We start from the raw sequence: 20,137 nt of genomic DNA, 5'->3' as shown, positions 1-20,137 counted from the left end.
ATGCAAACAAGGTCAGAAAACTAAAAATCAACCAGACAACAAGGCTCAGCAAAATAATCAATCAACACAGTAGCCAAAGTGTAAAAGTAAAAGTGTATTCAGCCATAAAGTGGCATGAAATGTACGTGGCTAGTGTATATAAGCATGCACTTTATGCGTAGGGAGAAAAAGCAAGTGGATAAAGGCAACCTTTAGAAAGGTGTCTTGGATTTTTCCATGTAGCAGGGTCTGCAGTTAAAGAGAAACAGCATTGAATGATGTTTAAAATTTGTAATCATATTTAATATAGCATTTCATTAACTTTCAGTACCAGACATATTACAAAGATCACAAATGCATGCAGACAGATGTGCATGCTATTCTACTATTGATGAGAATGTATAACATTAACAATATGCACAGATATAAGACCTTAACTAAACACTGATAAATGATGCATACTAATCAGATATTCTATACAACTAAGTTTACTTCATGATGACTTTATTACTGCTGTTCATCTAATTCCAACAGCTCACAATATTTTTATCTGAGCACACAGAAAACAGCACCATCAAATTCTGCAAAGCTGAACTTCTTTGGCAATGTATGTTTCTCATCATTTACTCATGGCAAGAGCAAGTAAGAGTAAAGAAACCTTTTTAATGTCACTGGAAGTAATACTACTGTATGGGAAAGAAATCTGAGGGTTTGCATCAGTATTTCTAATGCTCAATTAAAAAAACAGTAGCTCTGAGACAGATTTAAGAAGAGACAATATTAGCTATCACCATTCTCAACTTCTGATTTTCTCAAAATATTTATGGAAATCCTCTTACAAAAAAAAAAACTTTTTATTGAAGGGTTGATGACTTTACAACTCTGTATTTTTATATGATGTCAGTACAGCACCATGGAAGTGCAAGAATCTAAACAAACAAGAGAATACATTTTTGGCACATGCCTGTTTGGCACAGAACACAAGTAGCACAGCAACAATCAATTCATCAGTTTGGAAATCCTAGCACATCTGGTGAGTTATTTTAATGTCTTGCTCAGGTGGGTAAGTCAAAGGTTTATCATCAACAGAATTATGCTGATTTAGATGGACCGGAACCATTAAGGAAAAAGTTTTTTTAAAAACCTACTTTTATCCTTACTGTTCTGCAGGTGCATAAGCTATGAAGAAACCCTTGTTAGGAGGCAGTTTGTTTGTCTTGGTTGGTAAACAGGTAAACTACATACCAGTCTCCAAAATAAGTGCAGAACAGAAGGGTTCATTAATTCCAAGTTATTATACAGGTTTAGTATAGTTACAGTTCAGAGGAAATAAAGAAAAATGCAAATATGGGAAGAAACTACAGTATCTTCAAGATTGTATTGCTCATCCCCTCTTAAAAACTGAATCTAACAAAGTAAAGACAGGTATAAAATGAGGAAGAAAAAGATACAGCAAGATACTGCCACCATTACATTTGGGAGAGGACCAAGCACTCTCCTGTTATGTCCCTCCTAAGGAGATGATGTCCTCCTAGGACACATGGTTTAGTCTTCAATTACGGTTTTGTGGTGGCACAGGAATTTGCAGCTAGGTACCAGGCTTAGTTCTATGTATAAAGAAATGTTTTGATTTAGTAGAATCTATTAACTTTTTAAAATGCATGTAACAAAGATGCATTCTAGTCAGAGGCATTGCATTTTAACTTGTTAACATCTATGGATCAAAGGGGACTGAAAATTTTTCAAGCTTTAACAAGCTGCAAGTTTTCTGTGCTACATCGAAGAGAAGATTGAAGCCCTGATAAATGGCTTTATCTTAACCTCAGCCTTAGTGCACATAAAAAGAGGAGGAAAAAAAGTTAAGGAATAAACACAGTCTCCCAAGGTGCACAGATCTCATCTGGTCAAAGTATAAAATTTTATACAGCAGGGAAACTCTTGCCCCACCCTTCTGAGGAAGTCTGTACTAACACCCCTTTAATATTTGAGAAAAATTTCCCAATAGCTCAATGCAAGGAGGTTTTAGGAAAGAAGGAAGGATTTGCATTATTCAAAATGCAAGAATGCTTAAGGGAAGGAGAAAATATTTTAATTAGCTTACATGCAACAACGCAATGTTCTGGTTTACATGTAGAACTATTTTTTTTATCACTCATTTCACTGGCAAATCAGTCTTCTCCTGGTTATGTTACCTTCTGAAAGCTTTCCTGCTAAAACTTTCATGTGAATTAATCACTCAGTTACATTAGAGGTTCAATGCTAGATAAAAGTGTGCAGATATGACATTTTGGTCATTATAAAATTAAGTATTACAGATTGTAAGAAATTATGAAACCAGCAGCTATTAGGAACAAACAAATCCTGCCCTTCAAAAAACACATCTGAATAAAGCAACAGTCTGTTTCCTTTTCTCACTTTTCGTATCTTGAAGCAAGACCTGAAAAACTCCCAATATACTGGAAAACTAGACATGATTCTGGTATTTTTCTCAGGACTGCCCTCCATGGATTGGTTATTTGTTGCCTCCCATGCTTCAATGCTCCTTTAAGAAGCTCAAATACAGCACAATGCTAACTGACTTCAGTTATTCCTCTCTCTCTTCTCCCTTTCTAAAGCAGTAGAAATGTTCTTCACACACATCTGGAGCACAAAGAAGCTGTTCAAAGTCACAAAAGGCTACCACCATAGACAATTTCTTGCAGCATGGCAATGAGAACATCTCAAATACTAAAAAGGATAAAAATCAGCAAAGTTGGAAGAATCTTATCTGTTTTCCTAGATTTCTAGTTCCCATAACTTCACAGCTCTTGGACGCAGCAGACTACCATCTGAACTCTTTTTTTCCCCCCATCAACTCATCCTTTCCTTGCCCTCTTTCTGTAAATAAAAAAAATAAACCCCAACTTGTGAAAAAATGTGCACATTCTCCAATCCCTTCTGTATGTTGTACCATTTTTTCCATCTTTGATGCTAACTAGATGGCAAGCTCTTTTGAGTTAAAGCTCTTTCTTGCGCTTCTACAAAGCTAAGTACAAGGAAGCAGACCACACTGTTTGGGAGCTAGGGGTAAGAGATTCCTATTTGAAGTAGAGTGCAAAAAGCTGACAAAACAGCGTTGATTTAGCAAGCAAGAGATGTGTATTAAATATTCCTGTGTTCCACATCAGTTCTCTCTGTTCAGAATTTGAACAATGTTTGGCTTCCTATCTTGGACAAAAAAAACCCAACCTATAAACATTTACTAACTGACCATTCATACATTCCTTCCTCTCTTCCATTTCCTAACAAGTGGATACGCCACCTGAATAGGTCTTAGCTATAAGACCAATTTAATAATTTATGAGACCAGGCCTAGTTCTCTTGTAAATGCTGCTTCTCTTGCAATTTGATAAGAGAACACCACGGTGGGCTATCACCACATGAAACATACTGTACGTGCTGAATCACTACAGGCTAACAATAAACAACAAAAGTTTAATGAGAACATTTCCTGCACATCACACATGCATCTGTAGACTATATGCACCAGTCTGAAATACCATGTTATGAAAACACAGCACTTCAAATTTAATGGAAAATTCATCCCTCTGCTATTTTCTGACTATCTTGATTTACAGCAGTGACTACCATACAAGGGTACCACATAGCTCCTCAGTGACTTTGAGCAACAGCAGAGATGACCTTAAGGTTGCATGTTAAAAAATCAGAAGTTAGTTCAAATATCTGGCTGCAACTCTTTCTCAACAGTCTTTCCCAATGTGCTTCCAAGAATCAAATTTAAAAAAATTAAGAAAACCCAAACAAACAAACCAACACACCCCTAAACCAGCCAAACAAAAATGGTAAATTGATACAAACTGATACTTTTGACAGCTCACAAGCATCAGAAGTTGTCAAAATTAAGCTATGGGAGATATGTAATTTTTTCCTTCAGTCATAAAGACAAGGCAATTGTCCATGCTTAAACAAATACCACAGCAACCCAAAGCGCTTTGTGTTAAAAACAGGGAACTTTTCTGAATGCAAACACTCAAAGGCAAAATTTAAGCTTGTAAGAACCACAGACTAGGACTATTTTTAAATGGATGTATGTAATACTAATACATATCTAGAGCAAGCATTAGTACAGTTAAAGGTGACATATCACAAAACAAAGAGGCAATTGCATAGAAGTATCTGTGCATACAGAGTTCAGCACCAGCACATTCAGAAAGCAGCATGCCAATACTAATCTCCTTTACAAATTCAATATTGGACAAGAGACCAGACCCCTCATCTGGAGAAAATACTTTTCTGCAAGACTATGGGTAGATTTCCTTCTGGGAAATCCTGAACACGTATTCAACCCTACCTCAACATCCACCTCATAATAAAAAAAAACCATGACCTCTAATAATATAGTGACTTATATACATATAATAATATAGGCAGCATAGCCCATAAGGCTATTATTAATGATAAGAGGTTTCCATCTTTTTTCTTTCCAAGCTACTTAATCACATCTTCTCAGCTGTAACACCAGAGTCTGTACATATGCTAAACCAGACCAGTGACAAAACCATTTAGACCACGATTTGCTTGAAGTTTGGATGGAGAAAAGAAGCACTTCAAAGGCAACTGGTAAGTCATAAAGGTTTGCCTGTTCCTACCAAACAAGCCCATGTCTTACTCAAAGAAACATCAAGAAGACATTATAACATATACATCTTACATATTGATTTATTTTTCCCCAGAGACCTAAATTGGCCTTATAAATACTAATTTAGCCTACAACCTTATGCAATAATATCATTACCCCATTTTAAATTCAAAATCTGAATCCCCAGATCAAACTCAACCTGCAACAGAAAGGCTCTGCCTTGACTCAGATTATTCTGATTACAAAACTGTCTTTTATACCTGTAAAGTTGCAGAGCAGAACAAGATCCTGCAACTCAGAATCAATGCATTCTGAAAAGTACTACAAACTATACACAGCACAATGAAGTAACAGAGCCACATATAAAGAGATCCAATGTGCTATTTCTAAAAGGTTGTCCAAAGACTCTGAATTCTCCACCCTTGGAGATTTTCAAGATCCAACTGGATAAAGACCCAAGCAACCTGGTCTTAAGTTCAGAGATGGCCCTTTTTTGAGAAGGTTGGACAACAGACCTCCTGAAATAATTTCCAGCCTGAATTGTCCTACAACCTCTCACAATCCAGCACATCCTGGCTTGCACACAAAAAGTTCTTAATTGTTATGAACCCAAACTATTCTCTGCTTATGGCAATAACGAAAATTAGAGCTTAAACCTTTCAAACTGCACAATACTAGTAACTGGCCTTCAGAAACCAAAAGCTATAAATATTACATGAAAATAAATACTGTAAAGAATTCCTGATACCTTGACTTACTACTGCTAGAAATCAACTCAAAAAAAATTGAACACAATAAAAATTAGTAATTATAGTCCCAATATTATCACACCATCAAAAGCCTGTGTATTCTTTACTATTTACATCAAAAAGCTAAGATTTCTTTCACGATCAGAAGGTGGACATACCTCTGCTGCTCTTTCATAAGATCAAGAGAACTATTTAGTATAGAAAGAACATTTAAACTCCCAAGGGACAACTGAGATTACTTTCTTGATCTGCTGAGGGATAAGATAGAAACACTACAAAAGACAACCTTCAAACTAGACAGCTTTCAGAACATTTGAATTGTTGTTCTTGACACACCTGGAATCTCTCAGTGCAGCCCAGTAAGGTAGCATCTGTAAGCTACAGAACATGCCCATTAAATTCTGCCTGATCTACTACAACGTTGTTTTCATTTCTCCTTCTTCTGCTCTATTCAGAATTTATTTATTTCCTAACTTTCTAAAACATCACATACTCATCTTCTCAAGGAAAAAACGTATTTATACAGCAAAAGAGGAGGAAAAGAAAAACACACAAGAAAATAATGTTCTCTACAATCTAAACAATCATTACCATAACCAAAATGCTTTCTTCGGCCTGCTTTTCTCAAAAGCCTTCCCTAAGAAGAAACAGGAAAGCTTAAAACATTAAAGATATTTTGAATACCCAAAAGATTTTGACTTCATAACATTTGCTAAATGGACAGAACAGATGTGACAACAGCTATGTCTTCTTCCAAGTAAATTTTTAGAAGCACACAAGTTTTAAGATTACAACTGATTTTTCAGTCAAATGAACAAGAAAAATTAAAAGTCTCTTTCCTACAAGGCAAAACACACTCTTGGATCACACTTACCATTTTCATCTCCAGCTGTTTTCCGACCATCCTCTGGGGAAACATGCACCAGCTGCAGAATAAGGGGTCTCCGGGTGACAACTCCAGTACCTCGTGGGAGCAGATCCCTCCCCACAAGACTTTCCAACACAGAACTCTTTCCACTGCTCTGAAAATTGGAATACAGCTACATGATTTTCTTAAACAACAAAATGCTGTAGTATTGTAGTTTTAGCTTGCTTTCATCACTCCTGCAAACAGTGCTGTATTCTGTCCCCTGCTATACAGCACCTAAAGAAGCACCTGATAGACTCACTGCATCTAACACAGCTGTATCACACTGCACAGGCAGTGAAGGACACGAGTCCTGCTATATACCAATAACTGTCTAAACCTGTTTGGGATACTTAAAAACTATGGGACACTTAAAAGTCACGTAGTTAGATGTATTTTCTATCTCTTAAGGCTAAGTTAAACACATAATATGCCTCAGAAAAATTAATATCTTATTTAACATTTTCTACCCCAAATACTAATCTCTCCAGAAATATTTTTGGAAAAGAAAAGAAGAATTTCCTTCTGAGCATTATAAAGAAAACTATGTCCTCTACTACATCATCTTTTAACATCTTGCAGTAACACTCCACTCTGTAGACTATGGAATTTAACCTCCAGTTAGTGCTAACATGGGATGGCCATGTTAGCACTAACAGGAGCATTAACAAAAAGATATTAACTACATACACTTGAGTATATTAAGCTCTTACAGTCTCTTATTCCTTTGGTTTTGTTGTGGGTTTGTTGTTTTTTTTTTTTTAAATAACGTATCAGCTTAATAAGCACAGACATTGTTTTATACTAAATATATAAACAAACATCGTTTAATACTGTCTCTCCCACCCTCTCTATAAGTATTTACGAATTGACTGCAAACATCTGTCTACATAATAACAAACAATTAAGAAGCTGTGAATACTTTTAAAGGCTGTGGAATTACAAATTTGCTTTTAAAGTCTACATTTAAAAAGTTCTCCAGTAGCACTTCTGTATAAAATGCAGAACTGGGCGACATGGACCACCATACCGCTGTGAACACACAGGTTTTGAGACTGATTAAAGACTACTACCTTGTTAAAACTAACAACAATTGACTCTGAGAAGTCAACATAATACTTTGAAAGTCTGAACAATAAGATTTTGTCTGTTAAGATTTTGTCTATTAAACTCCCAGTTTTCTGCAACTGGGAATTCAACGTGGGCATGCCATATGAAAACCTGCTCTGGCAATCATTGCCCTCAGCTAACAAATGCTTCTATATTAATGTTACTACCAAACAATTCTCTTAAAAAAAAACACCGCAAGCAACACATGCTTCTGACAGCTCCAATGTGCATTACTGCTATACAGCCTCAATTCAGCTTACCAATTCTGAAAGAACTAATTCAAGACTTCAAGTAAATCATGAGTACATAACCTAGCCTAACAGAAATAAAAGCAGTACTGAATATCTTGTAAATATCATACATTTAGTGACATCTTAGATGACTTTTCTAAAAATGAAAAATAGATCTGCAGAAATCAAGTAACAGCACTAGCAGACAGCACCTTTCTACTAGTGCAGTAAGAGAAGACAGAAACATGTTATGTGAGAGCATTAGAATCTATTAAAACAGGACTTGTATTTAATGTTTATTGCATGCTTCTGCATATAAGCCCAAACCCCTAGAAAGCTTTAACAATGACAACAAATGAAAGCCTTCTTCTAACACTTTACTTTATAACCATGCTTTACAGCACAGAAAAATGCTGTTTTATCAACAATGTCAGGTGAATAACAACCCAATGCAGACAGATTTACTTTGAAAAATATACACAAAGTCAAATTTGACAGGAGCGAGGTCAACTGTCTAGAAAGAGTAGGGAGAAGGACAGGGTCACAGGAAACAGAAATATACCTTATTAAGATTTTTTGTTTCAAAAGACTTCCCTAGAAAGTAATTAATAATTCTATTCTTCAACTGACCTTCTCCAACCAACTCTGGGCACCTTCCATACAAGGAGCTTATGACAGGACATTGGACACTGAAATCTTACCAAAGAGAACTGAAGAATAACCTGGCCAAAGCATGAACTAGATCCGGAAGCCTCCCTGAGAGAGCTCCTGTTGTAGCCTACTTATAAAGAATTACTGATATTCAGAATGTGAAAAGCCATAAAATTTCAGTGTGACAAACAAACCACTTAACAAACTTCATAATTTTAAAAAAGTGCAATGCCTGCTCAAAAAGATGAGACATGATAAAGGTTCATCAGCTGCACTGGGGAAAAAAAAAACCAAAACCACCAGAGTTTCATCCATTAAAAAATATTTTTAACACCTCCTGAGCAAGATTTCTTACACACGGTTAGAATGATCACTCAGTCTCAAAGGTCTGGAGGTGAGACAGATGAAGTGGCTTCTCTTGAACGTATGATCCAAGTAGAGAAAGGATAGCAATAGAGAGCTCAAGTCCTTACCAAGAACCTCAAGACAGGACACCAAAATCCATGGGACATGCTGTTGCACACTACTGCTCATCGGTCTTTCCAAAAGAGTGATATTGCAGGAAGATGAGATAGGCATGCACCAAACTATGTATCAAACTAAACCACTATGTTTTACACCACTCCCACAATTATCACTTTGAAGAAATGATCTGGATCCTTTGCAAATGTGAAGTCATACGTTAGATGAGACACTACAGCACTCCACAGATCCGGAAATTTGTTTCAAATTGCATTATGTTCCCTTATTAAAGCAGTCTGTTCTTGGAAAATAATACAGTATCTAATGATGCACTCCTTCATCTGGGCCTCATACACATCCAGTACCAAGAATTGTCTGGGAACATGGTAAGAAAAGCAGTAAACACAATGCTGATCTTTTTCTGCCAGTGGGAGGAAGTGAGGGATATAGGTCTGCTCAGAATACAAATTCAGTTCAGCCATTCCTTCATATAACAGACGTAGACAGAGTAATACTTTTTACCAAAAGGTTCCCCAAAATTTTTAGAAATAAGTCTGCAGCAGCATCACGCTTGTTCTGTCATCTCATTGGAATGCTCGTCACTATTTTAAGCAGACTGAAACCCATAAACTCATTTCATGACAGGTCCAAAAAAAAGCATTAACAAATTCTAAGCTTTTCTGGCAGATCAGTCAGGTTTTCCTCTGCACCCTAATATCTGATCCTAATTTTAAATATCTTTAAATTGCGATATCTAGAGGAATTTTATACAGTCTGCAGAGAAAAAAAAGAGGGCATCTTGCTGTCTGTTGCTGCTTTAACCATTCTGTCAAACTTCCATTGCTGAGTGTTTAACACTCTGCTCTGTTAAGCATCATCAGTCTCACAGATAAGCACCTGAGTCTAACAGATGGTAAACACATTTTTCCCAGAAGTACTAAGACAAGAAAAGATGATGAACAGACACTTAAAACATTTTATTTCAACACACTCTGACACTATATATGATGTAAATCTTATCAGCTTTCTCACTGCCTCCTTAACAGTTATATTTTCATCATTATTAACATAATCTTCAGGTTAATCTAAAACAATCAAGGATGAAAGGCAGAATAACAGGGAAACAACTGTGTACGTACTCTCACAAACTAAAAAGCTGAAATCTTTAAGAACTGTGATCTGCTCCAAAAAGCCAACATCTCTACTGTTTAGCAGCCCTAATGATCTTGCGTCTGCCTCCCTGTCCTTCATTTCTTCTTTACTTGTCTCTGCATATTTTAACTGTGTGCACTCCTTAAGTATCAAACTCATTCCCATCCATTACATTAATTCTTATGAGACAATCTGGATTGCAGCCTGCTGTATTACTAGCCACATTTTTAAGGAATTCAGAAGCAGCAGACAACAGTGCATTATTTTATAGTTGTCCAGGTCATGAACAGCAAGAGATGATACTTTCACCAACACTTCAAGGTTGTTGACATGTCAAATGGAAGAGACCTGTACTGAAAATTCTGAAGTAACACTCTGAACAACCATTCACATTCATCCCAAGTATTTACTTCACTGGCTTTCTTCTACTTCCAAGTCCTCATTAGCATTCCTAATTTTAAAGACTTATGCCCTACACCCGCAGGCATGCAAAGATGCTTTCCCCATATCCAAAAGAGAACCCTGACCCAATTGTCATCCACTATTGATAGTTAGCCTCCACTTCAAGCCCCATCTATAGGTTCAAAGGCTTAGAAGGGCCAGCTGGTGAAGACCCAGGCAAAGCAAGCACCAACTGCCTCAGCCTTGGCCATATCCACTGTTCGCAGTCAGCACCGAGCCTGTATCTCCTTTGTTTCTCTTTTTTAGTTCTTTAACTGCTGATGCAGCTCTGGAAGTTCTTCTTGTTGTCTTTGATGTCCCTTACGAGTTACTCTAGTGGAATGCTGGCTTTCTTAATACCATCTCTGCATATGCAGACAGTATTTTTATATCCTTGAATGAGCCTGTCCTTATTTTACCTCTTGCAAAAGTCTTCTGCATTGACCCTCAGTCATGAGTTCCCTCCACACTGCTCTCCGTACATGTCTACTCATTTTCCTGGACATTTGTACTGACACATGTTTTGTGCTCCAACGAGGTTCTCCTTAAAGGCATACCAGGTCTCTTGAGCTTAGCTGTTCTTTAACTCACTGGATCCCACCGATTAGCTTAGTAAATAAGCCAAAGTTTGCTCTTAGTCTTATGAAGTCCATGCAGCAAGAAGGCAATAAACACAAGACTCACCTGGAGTCTCACTGATGCACAAGATCCATAATTTTTTTTTTTAGTCATTTGCTCAGAACGTTGATTGTTGCATATTTCAAGTTAGTAAAATGATAATGGACTTCTATTGGCTGCAGATTTTAAGTCATCTTACAAGAACCTGCTGCTTTCCTTCTATTTTTAGACTTTGTAAATGCTTTGTGGAGCCAATGTAAATAAAGCATCTGCAGAAAAAAATCTTTATAAGGAAACATGTCCAATAAATAACTGGGGAACTTCCAACAAGAAAATTGGTTGAAGGGGGTATAAACTTTGTCCATTGCTTTTCATAGCACAAACTAATAAATCTTTTATTATCTGAACAAATGGGAAAAAACCTGCAAAGAACTCCTGCAACACAATACAAGTTTACTGCAGGACGACACAGTATTCCCTATGACTTTTTCAGTGGTACAACAATAATAAATATTTGAGAACAACATTAAGGAACTGTGAAGTAGGAGAGATTTCTCAGTGAGACATGGTAATTCCTGAAGAATTCTCTTATGAAAAGCAATGCATCTACTTTGACACCCAAGACAGAATGGTGGCAATTTTACAATTTGTGTATGACAGAAACTGCAGAAGTCTTACTGGCTAAATCATGCCTTTAGTGATACATACATATATGGTTTACTAAATTTTAATTCTGTTATTGGGAAATATAAGCTAACACATTTTTACAGGGATCTCATCCACAGAAACATTATCCAAACAGATGCTTTGAAAATAGGTTCTCTGCAGTAGCTATCCTGGAAGAGTTCAACATACTATAACTAAAAAACAGCAAGATTTTTTTCTTTCTTTGTTTTACAAACATGAATTATTCTGAAATAAAAGGTCAGCACACGTGCAATTCCAGAGCAGTTCCACAAGGGAACTGCTTTGGTTGTAATAGCTATTGTGGCAAAATTTTCCTGTGTGAACCAGGAACACCCCAAGGTAGGCTGGTTCTAAGCAGCCAACAAGTTTAAAAATGCATTTACTAATCAGAAAAGAATTTTTAAGTTTCAAGCAGGCCTGATGAATTATTGTAAGACATTCTTTGAAACAAAATTATACTTCTAGAAAGATGCAGAAGAGCTAACAGGCTGATCCCAACTTGAGAAAGCAGTGAAATAATGCACTGCTGGATGTTGCACAATATATTTTCTCTGTAATAGATCTCATCCAGATTACAAGACTGTTCTTCCTGCAGGCCATTCCCCACTCACTTGAATAAAGAGCTTTCTTGAATCAGTCACAAAGAAACTGGAAGCCACAGAAGCTCCCTCCACAAAGGACAGCTTATGTAGAAGTAGTAAGGAAATCCAGAATTCACAAAGCTCAGTCTAAATTCTTCAGGAACCATGTATTTGCATCATATCAAAATGTAAATATATGCCAAACAACAGTAAATAGATAAAAGGTTTGCAGATGTATTCTTTCTCAACTCATCAATTTGCCAAAGTCCTCCAATACTTAAGAAAAAAGTAACTCATGTAATTTAAAGATAGATTAAAAAAGAACTCCTTTAGGTCAGATCATGGAACTATGGTATTTGAAGTAGTATTGCTTATACTATATTCATTACTTTTTCAGTAAAATTAATCAAAACAAAGCCAATGTGTATTATCAAATTTTAAAAGTTCTAAACAAGAAAGATTTAAAAAAATATAACTATGAAGAGAAAGCCAATCAACCTTTTGGCTACTATATGACAAATGTTTTCTAAGAACTTCAAAGCCATTTTCTCTCCAGATTCTGAAACACATTTGCCAGGGCTGTCTGCTTTAATATTCTTCCCATTACTTTTCCTGAAAACATGTTTCCTTTGCACTGTATCCTGTGGACAAGATACAAGGTCCATCCATTCTAATTAAAATACAGGTTTTCCAAGAAAAACAATTGCCAATCACAAGACGAACAGGACCCAGGCAGGAAGCATACAAAACTAGTGGAACGGAAAAAAAAGAAAAAGAACCATTTAATTCACATGCTTCTACAACTGCATATTCTCTCCGCTCTTCCAAAATAACTGGGCACTTGCAAACAATAAAATCAATTTAAATCTGCAAATTTAAAAATGCAAAATAAAGCCAAAGATCAATTTAAAAGATGTTTAATATACTAAAAATCTGTAGAGATTGAAGGCAACATCACAGTTACTAGACCTAGAATTTTAATTAATCTGAAGTCAGTACATAGGCACAGCGAAAACACTATCCTTCCAATCATAGCGGCCTTCAGGACCTAAAAAGTATCGCTGTTCAGAAACTGAGAGGGCCCATCAGAGAAAAGAAACAGCAAAATGCCAAATGTTGTTTGTACTATATAACTATAGCAGCAAAATCTATTTTATATCTGGTAAATGTAACCAGCTAATTAATGTCAGCTTCACTTTGCTGCTTGTCTGAAACAGGCACCAGAATGGCTCAGGGCCTGGTCTGACAGGAGGAAGGGATGGCAAAAAGGAAAACAGTTATGCAAAATATTTGGGAGAAAAACCAAGCTCTCCCCAGGCAGCATTGCCAGTGCTGAAGCCATGCTCGAGTTGCATCCCCTTTTACAAATGTAGATACAATGTCTTTTTGCATCTGCTTGAAATCCCTGAGAAAAAAAAAAAAAAAAACAAAACACAACCACCAACAAACCAAAGGCCACCCAACAAAAAAAAACAAAACCAAACACAAGACAGAAGGAAGGAAGATATTCCCGAGTCCAGCTTGGCGTGGGGTTTGTCCTGGTTGCTTGGTACAAGCAGGAATTTCCTTCACCTAAAACTGGCTTTTTGCCAACACAATGCAGGATACCTTGAACAAACCAAGTAAGGTGAAGTGGCTTAGATTTCTGTTCCCCTGACAGGGAAAGGTCACAGCTTTGTAGGGCAACTGAAGTTTAAAACCACAGTACCAGTCTCTCCCAGACCAGATGCTTTGATACAGCATCCACTGAATTCTTCTCTTCATAAGTAGTCAGGACCATACATTAGATTCTTACTGCTGTCAAATTCTTAACAGGCAAATTACTATCCTAACTGTTTAGCCTAACAGAATATACAGTTATACATATTCAAATGCTCAAGCTATCTGTTATCTCAGATCAAGAAATGTTCCTCCTCAGCAACAAAAAATGGTTTAGCACTGAAATATCAAACATGATACTTATTCCAAACAGCAAAAAAAAAAAAAAGAATGAAGTGTAATGCTCATCTGTGAGCCAATCACAGCAGCTAATGAAACAGTTTTTTCTGATGGAAACATTCAACAAAACAGCCTATGTTAAACTGTACCTCCCCATTTAAAGTCCCAAAACAGCATTAACTGAAGACTGAACAAAAGTACTATATATATGTACATCTGGAAGGTAATTTAAAAAATCTCATTCTGAATTTCATTAGTTGCTAGATCAATTTCACCATGATGTCTCTACTAGAATCAACACTACCAAGTGCAAACAAAGCCCACAATTTGGTTTTATAACTTCAGTATTGGAAGAAGTTCCTAAATAACTTTGTATATAGCTAAGTTAATGACTTTTAAAAATGCAAAACAGATACCAAGAATTAAGAAACTAAAAAAAAACCAACCAAAAAACCCCCCATTAATTTCTACGCATCTCTAGGTAGAGATTTTTTTGTTTGGTTGTGGGGTTTTTTTAAAATTTATTCTAAAACTCATGCCCACTTTTGTAGTGTGGGCATTTCATTTTTGTGACAGCATCTGTGTACCTTTAACATACAAAAGGCCATAACTAACCAAATTTCGTCCTCCTGCCTCCTTTTATTATAGTTTTAATGTGTTTGGTTCAGGCACTTCAGTACTTGTAAAGGACTAACAGGGTGGTATTGATCACAAAGCATTTGTACAAAACACATCAGAAGCTTAGATATTACAGTATTATTGAACAAATATTGTTTATATAGTATTCTCAGCCTGGACATTTTATTTGCACTTCAGTAATACAGTTCTAAAAATGTAACTGAAATACTGAATGGGGAAAAGAAAAAACCAAACCCCTATCTGAGAACGGCAAAAAACCCCTGAAATAGTGATGAAAAGTTGGCAGTCTGAGGGTGCCCTCAAGTTCTATCAGCAGTAGAGTCTTCAGTTTTCCTAACAGACCCTGTACTAGATACAGAAATAACTTACTTGGTATTTATGTGGAGAATGAAAAGGAATTCTCACATGACTGAGTCACAGGAACACCACTAGAAGAAGTACAAGAGGCCATCTGAGTGTGTAACATTTACTGATAAATATTTTGTAATTAGTACCAAAATCCATCTAGAAAGAGGAAATTTTAAGACGCTTCTACTGTTCAGAACACAAGGATGGTAGGAAATGAATCCCAAAACAACAGAGGAGGGGCAAAGGAGACATGGGAAACAGAAAACATTCAAAGCTAAATTAAGAATTATAAGCAGTTTCTAGTTGTACATACTCTAGAATAATTTGATGCACAGAAGTAGAAAGATGCACAGAGAACTGAAGAAAGACACAAGCACAAAAAAAAGGGTAGAGAAGAAACATATGACAGGTGACAACAAGAAACAGCAAAAACTACTTTAAGAAGCATTTTTCTTCTCCTTGCTGAATACATAAAAAGGTCATTTAAGAAAAGCAACAGGCCAAAAAAGGGGGTGAAAAGCATAATCAATTAACAGAGTTACAGAAATCTTAACCAGTAGCATTTGTTTCCTACGAATAAAAATGTAGGTGAAAAATTCAAAACTCTTTGTGAATATTATTCAAAGAGGAAGTAAAGCCTGCATATGCCAGTGGGCTACAAACAAAACAACTGTGTGAACAAACTTAAAGGCCACACAGCACATAACCAGAAACATCTCAAGAAACAAGACTGTTTCAAGGCATATCTCAAAAAAACATGGAAGCAAGCTACCAGCAGTAAAACTATCAGCTCTAAGGCCATATTTAAGACATCTCCACAAATCTGGTCTACAATAAACTAACTTCAAATGAATACAGTAAAAAAACTTTATTTAAATTATTTTAAGACTAACTGCATAAAATAACCACCTACAGAATTACCACGTCAGTAAATACAATTATTTCTTCCAACAACCCTGACTAAAAACCAAAACAAAAAAAAACCAAGATACAAATTGCCAGAAATTTCGCTATGTATTTTCCTGGAGTCTATAGAAGTCTTTGTTTCGGCATGCTAAGAAATATCACACTAATTCAAGGAGTTTTATGAATATACTGAATACAGCACTAAATGGATATTAATACTGATGGGTAAACTACTGAAGTCAAATGCATGTCAATACTGTCTTAACTCTCAGTATCTAATGTACACACTTAAAAAAAGTTAACTAGGACAAAGTTGTTTAAAAGGATGATAATTAAAAAAATGCCACTTCAATGAATTTCATAAAGTGAAACAAAAGAACACTTTACTTATTTTACAGAGAAAAACACCACACCTCTGCGTTGCACTTCGTTGCAGAACTAAACTAAAACAGACCCCAAACAAACAAAAAAGCAGCTTGCTTGTATGATTTTTAATGTAATGGAAAACAAATGTCTTCATAAAGCGACTGAATCCTGTCAGCTACAAAAATAGCAAGTACCTAATAAAGCTCAACAGCACGAAGTCCCTCCCACCCAATTCAAGTATTTCAGATCTATTTTATAAAGTGGCTGATACAAACTCAATGAATCTGATTTGTATTGGTAAAACAGAATGACAGCTGGCTGTCTCCCAGCCAGTTTGACACTTCAGTGTTTGTTTAGTGTTTGGCTTTCAGCAAACCTACTCCATGCTTCAGCAACGTGCAAGTTTTAAATATACAGCTTGTGTGTTTTAAGTCATATAATGAAATCCCTGACTGCACAGCTGCTGGTATTACTGTCTTAGGTGGGCATCGTACTGTCAGGTAGCATCACACATTCAATAAATACTGTTAATTTCAAGATACAGAAAGAGAGATCCATTAATTCAAGTTTCAGTTGGGTTTAACGTTTCATTTTCAGTTCTCTTATGACTGCTGCTGTTCTGGTTACACATGTTCTGCTGCCAAAAGTTTTGCCGAAGAACGGCATCCCATTTGAATAGATCTGCACGGGTCTGAGCTATCTTCGGGCCCAGGAGCAACACTATCGGGCAGAGACGCGCACACCGTTAGAGCCAACAACGGCTGGCTTCGCCTCCCACCGTCATTCCCCACCGCCAGCTAAGACAAAGAGGTGCGAACGGCAGGAGAACTAGCAGCACGGGGAAACGACCCAGGCGGGCACGATGCCATTCCGCTACAGCATCCCTCTGACCGAGACCCGCTTCGCGGCGGCTGCCAGCGAGGGGCCGCCACCGACCCGCGGCAGCCGCCGGGGCGCAGGGCCGGCAGGGGCCCCGGGCGGGCGGCGCCACCCACGCCCGTGGTGCGGGGGCAGACACGGGGCCACAGGGCCAGGCCGCCCCGGCAGCCCTGCGAGCGCCTCGGCCGTTCACACGGCTGCTGAGAGGCGGAGGGGAGGGCGGGGGGTGAAAGGGGCACTGGCACTGCAAATGGCAGGGAGGCAGAGCAGCTCGCCGAGGGAACGGCGGCGGGGGAAAGCGAGCGGCCGCGGCAGACGTCCCGGCCGCCCCCGTGCCCTTGGCGGAGGCAGGTCAGCAGCACCGACGCAACGGACGACCCGAGTCTGCCCTCAAGGCGGCCAAGGCCGGCGTCGCCCGCTCCCCGGCCCCGGCCTGCCCCGCCGCCCCGCCCCGCCCCGCCTCGCCTCACCTGCGTGCCCACCACCACGATCTGCGGGAGCTGGATGATGTCGGCCCCCACCGTGTTGAACACATCCTGCAGCTTGTTAATCACGGGGATCAGCGCCTCCATAGCGGCGGGGGAGGGCGAGGGCCGGGGAAGGCGTCGGCGATGAATGGGCGCGACGGGCAGCGGCTCCCGTCAGCCGCCCTCTCCGCCTGCCGCCATTGGCGCCGGCCCCCGCGCACGGCGCGGCCCCCAGCAGGCAGTGCGCGCCCGGGGCGCCGCGCCGCCAGGCATCATGGGAGCTGTAGTGCGGGGGGGGCGGTGCGGGATGTGCGGGCGCCCTCTCAGGCGGCGGCGTGCTGGGGGCTGTTGGCCGCCGTTCTTCGCCGCTCCCCCCCCGCCCGAGGACGCGGAGTTTCTGCCTGGCAAGCGCCCAGGGCCCAAAGGCCTTCGAGGATAAGGCAGCGTTGCCGTTGTGGCCGTGTATTACAAGCCATTCCCAGGTTTTACTCCACCTTTTGGTGCAACAAAGCTGATCCCCTCAGGGGAGCCCCAGCAGCAGCGCAGCTGGGGGTGTTTGGGCGGCAGGCCTCGCCAGATTTCAGCAAGCAGTGTGGAGTGGCCACGTTTATTTGAGGCACAACGTTTTGAAAACCCTTGAGAAGCAGGAAACAACCAAACCGTGCCCCCCCTGCCCTCCCCACTGCTTCACCAGGTGTGCCGGTGGCACGGCCTGAATACAGCAAGGAAAGGTGCTGAATGACAAACTGCTGGACCCTGTCAGTGTCTGGTGTTGCAAAACCAACCAAGCAGGAAAATAAAACTGCTGGGAGTGAGGAGGAAGCGTTATGGAGGTCTCTTCAGGGGGAGAAAATAACCAGAGAAGACCAGGTCCTTCGAACTGTGCAGCAAAAAGGATATTCTCCCATTGCTGTTCATGTATTGAAAATTGCAATAGAGACATTTAAAACGGCTATATTTATTCTGTTTGCTTTTTCTGTGGATATTTTTGTTTTCACTGTCAGTCTCTTGGCTAATCTGCATCTGAAATTTTCTAACTCAGATGAATACTATTAGGTTTGGTTGAGGTGTCTGGCAGGGCATGGGGAGTGGGAAACAGTGAGATCTGCTCAGCTGCGTTATACAAAAAGATAGAATGACACCAGAGGATGACTTGTGATGCGAGATCACAACAAACGAGTCTCCAATATTTAAATGTCTTCCGCTTGAGTGCATTTTCTCAAAGATAAATTATGAATATGCTAGCATGTTCAATGTGTTAAATTCTGGCTTGTCCTTTCTTGGAAGCCAACATAGTAAAAATGCTTCTGAAAGTTTGAAGTTCTGGATGGCATTAGAATTTGTATTGTTATTCTATACAAATTAGTCTTTCCCAGTCTTTGTGTCTTGAAACTATCAAATGTTGAAGAAAAGAACATACAAAGGAAGTATGTTCTTCTCTGTATATCTTTACAACAAAGTTTCTCATTCTTTAGAATGAGGAAATTTCACACTGCTTGTCAGAGGGCATTTTGTGCTTTATACATAAAGCATAAAGATGGCTAAGCAAATTGAAACACTCAAAAATTGGTGTATGCAGTACAGAGAGAATCAACTAACACATAACATTTTATGAAGAAGGTCCTGAACGACCTCTTGGTGAGGAGTTCTTGTCATAGCCGTACAGACATGATTATCCAGCAGTTTCACCCATTAGCTTTCAGTGTGCTTCAGCCAGTTGCTCTCAGAGATCATTAATACCAGGATGCCATTTGGCATCTTCTTCTCCAGCTTCCAGGATTACAGCGAACTTTCCCCGCATTGTACACCTGACACAGCAAATACTCTTTCTAAAGGGTTTGCTGTTCCCTGGCTAGTGTGGAGGCTCATTTCCTCTCCTTCCTTGACTCCCTGGAAGAAAAAGAAAAGAAAGAAGAAAAAGAGGGGAAAAAAAAGCATCCTAGTTGCACAGAAATAGAAGTTGCTGGCACCTGAAGTAGATAACACTAGCTTATTTCTCTATGAGTATCTCTTTTCTCCTGATGTTTTCATTTTTCCATATGACCTCATGGACACCACTGTGAAACGGAGAAAGTGCAACCTGGTTTATGTTTTAATTTAGACCAGAAGTGGGACATCTCTGAAAGAATGTAGAAATGGAAAAGGGTCAGAGAGGGACAGGAAGGATGATGAAAACTGTGGAACAGCTTCAACATCAACACTAAGCTAGGAGTCTTCACTCTACAAAAGAAATGGGGAGGAGTAGGGAGGATTAGAGGTCTGTGTAATCATTATCAGGCTGGAGTGTCAGTTTTGTTTACCCTCCCTTCCAACATAAAGTGTTTGGGGAGTGTCTAATGAAACTAGGAGCCAGGTCAGAACAAAATAAAGAGAGTAGCCCCTCACAGG

At 39.0% G+C, this 20,137-nt stretch overlaps 1 protein-coding gene across 5 annotated transcripts in view; it reads right to left on the bottom strand.

The window, feature by feature from the left end:
- Positions 1 to 17,982, bottom strand: part of DNM1L (dynamin 1 like) — a 39,299-nt gene extending 21,317 nt beyond the window's left edge. For 2 of the 5 annotated variants that reach the window (XM_040596629.1, XM_040596631.1), the window contains exons 1-3: positions 17,753 to 17,982; positions 6,242 to 6,389; positions 190 to 228 (exon numbers count right to left, since the gene is read on the bottom strand). In XM_040596629.1, coding sequence (XP_040452563.1) covers positions 190 to 228; positions 6,242 to 6,389; positions 17,753 to 17,854 — 289 coding nt within the window. In that variant the 5' untranslated portion in view covers positions 17,855 to 17,982. The remainder of the gene's footprint in view (positions 1 to 189; positions 229 to 6,241; positions 6,390 to 17,752) is intronic. The other 3 variants (XM_040596630.1, XM_040596632.1, XM_040596633.1) reach the window with 2 other exon arrangements.
- Between the last annotated feature and the right edge of the window lie 2,155 nt (positions 17,983 to 20,137).

Source organism: Falco naumanni, chromosome 5 (genome assembly GCF_017639655.2).
Source record: "Falco naumanni isolate bFalNau1 chromosome 5, bFalNau1.pat, whole genome shotgun sequence".
Lineage (NCBI taxonomy): Eukaryota > Metazoa > Chordata > Aves > Falconiformes > Falconidae > Falco > Falco naumanni.
The sequence above is the reverse complement of the archived record's forward strand: the minus strand, read 5'-3'. Positions and strand labels throughout refer to the sequence as shown.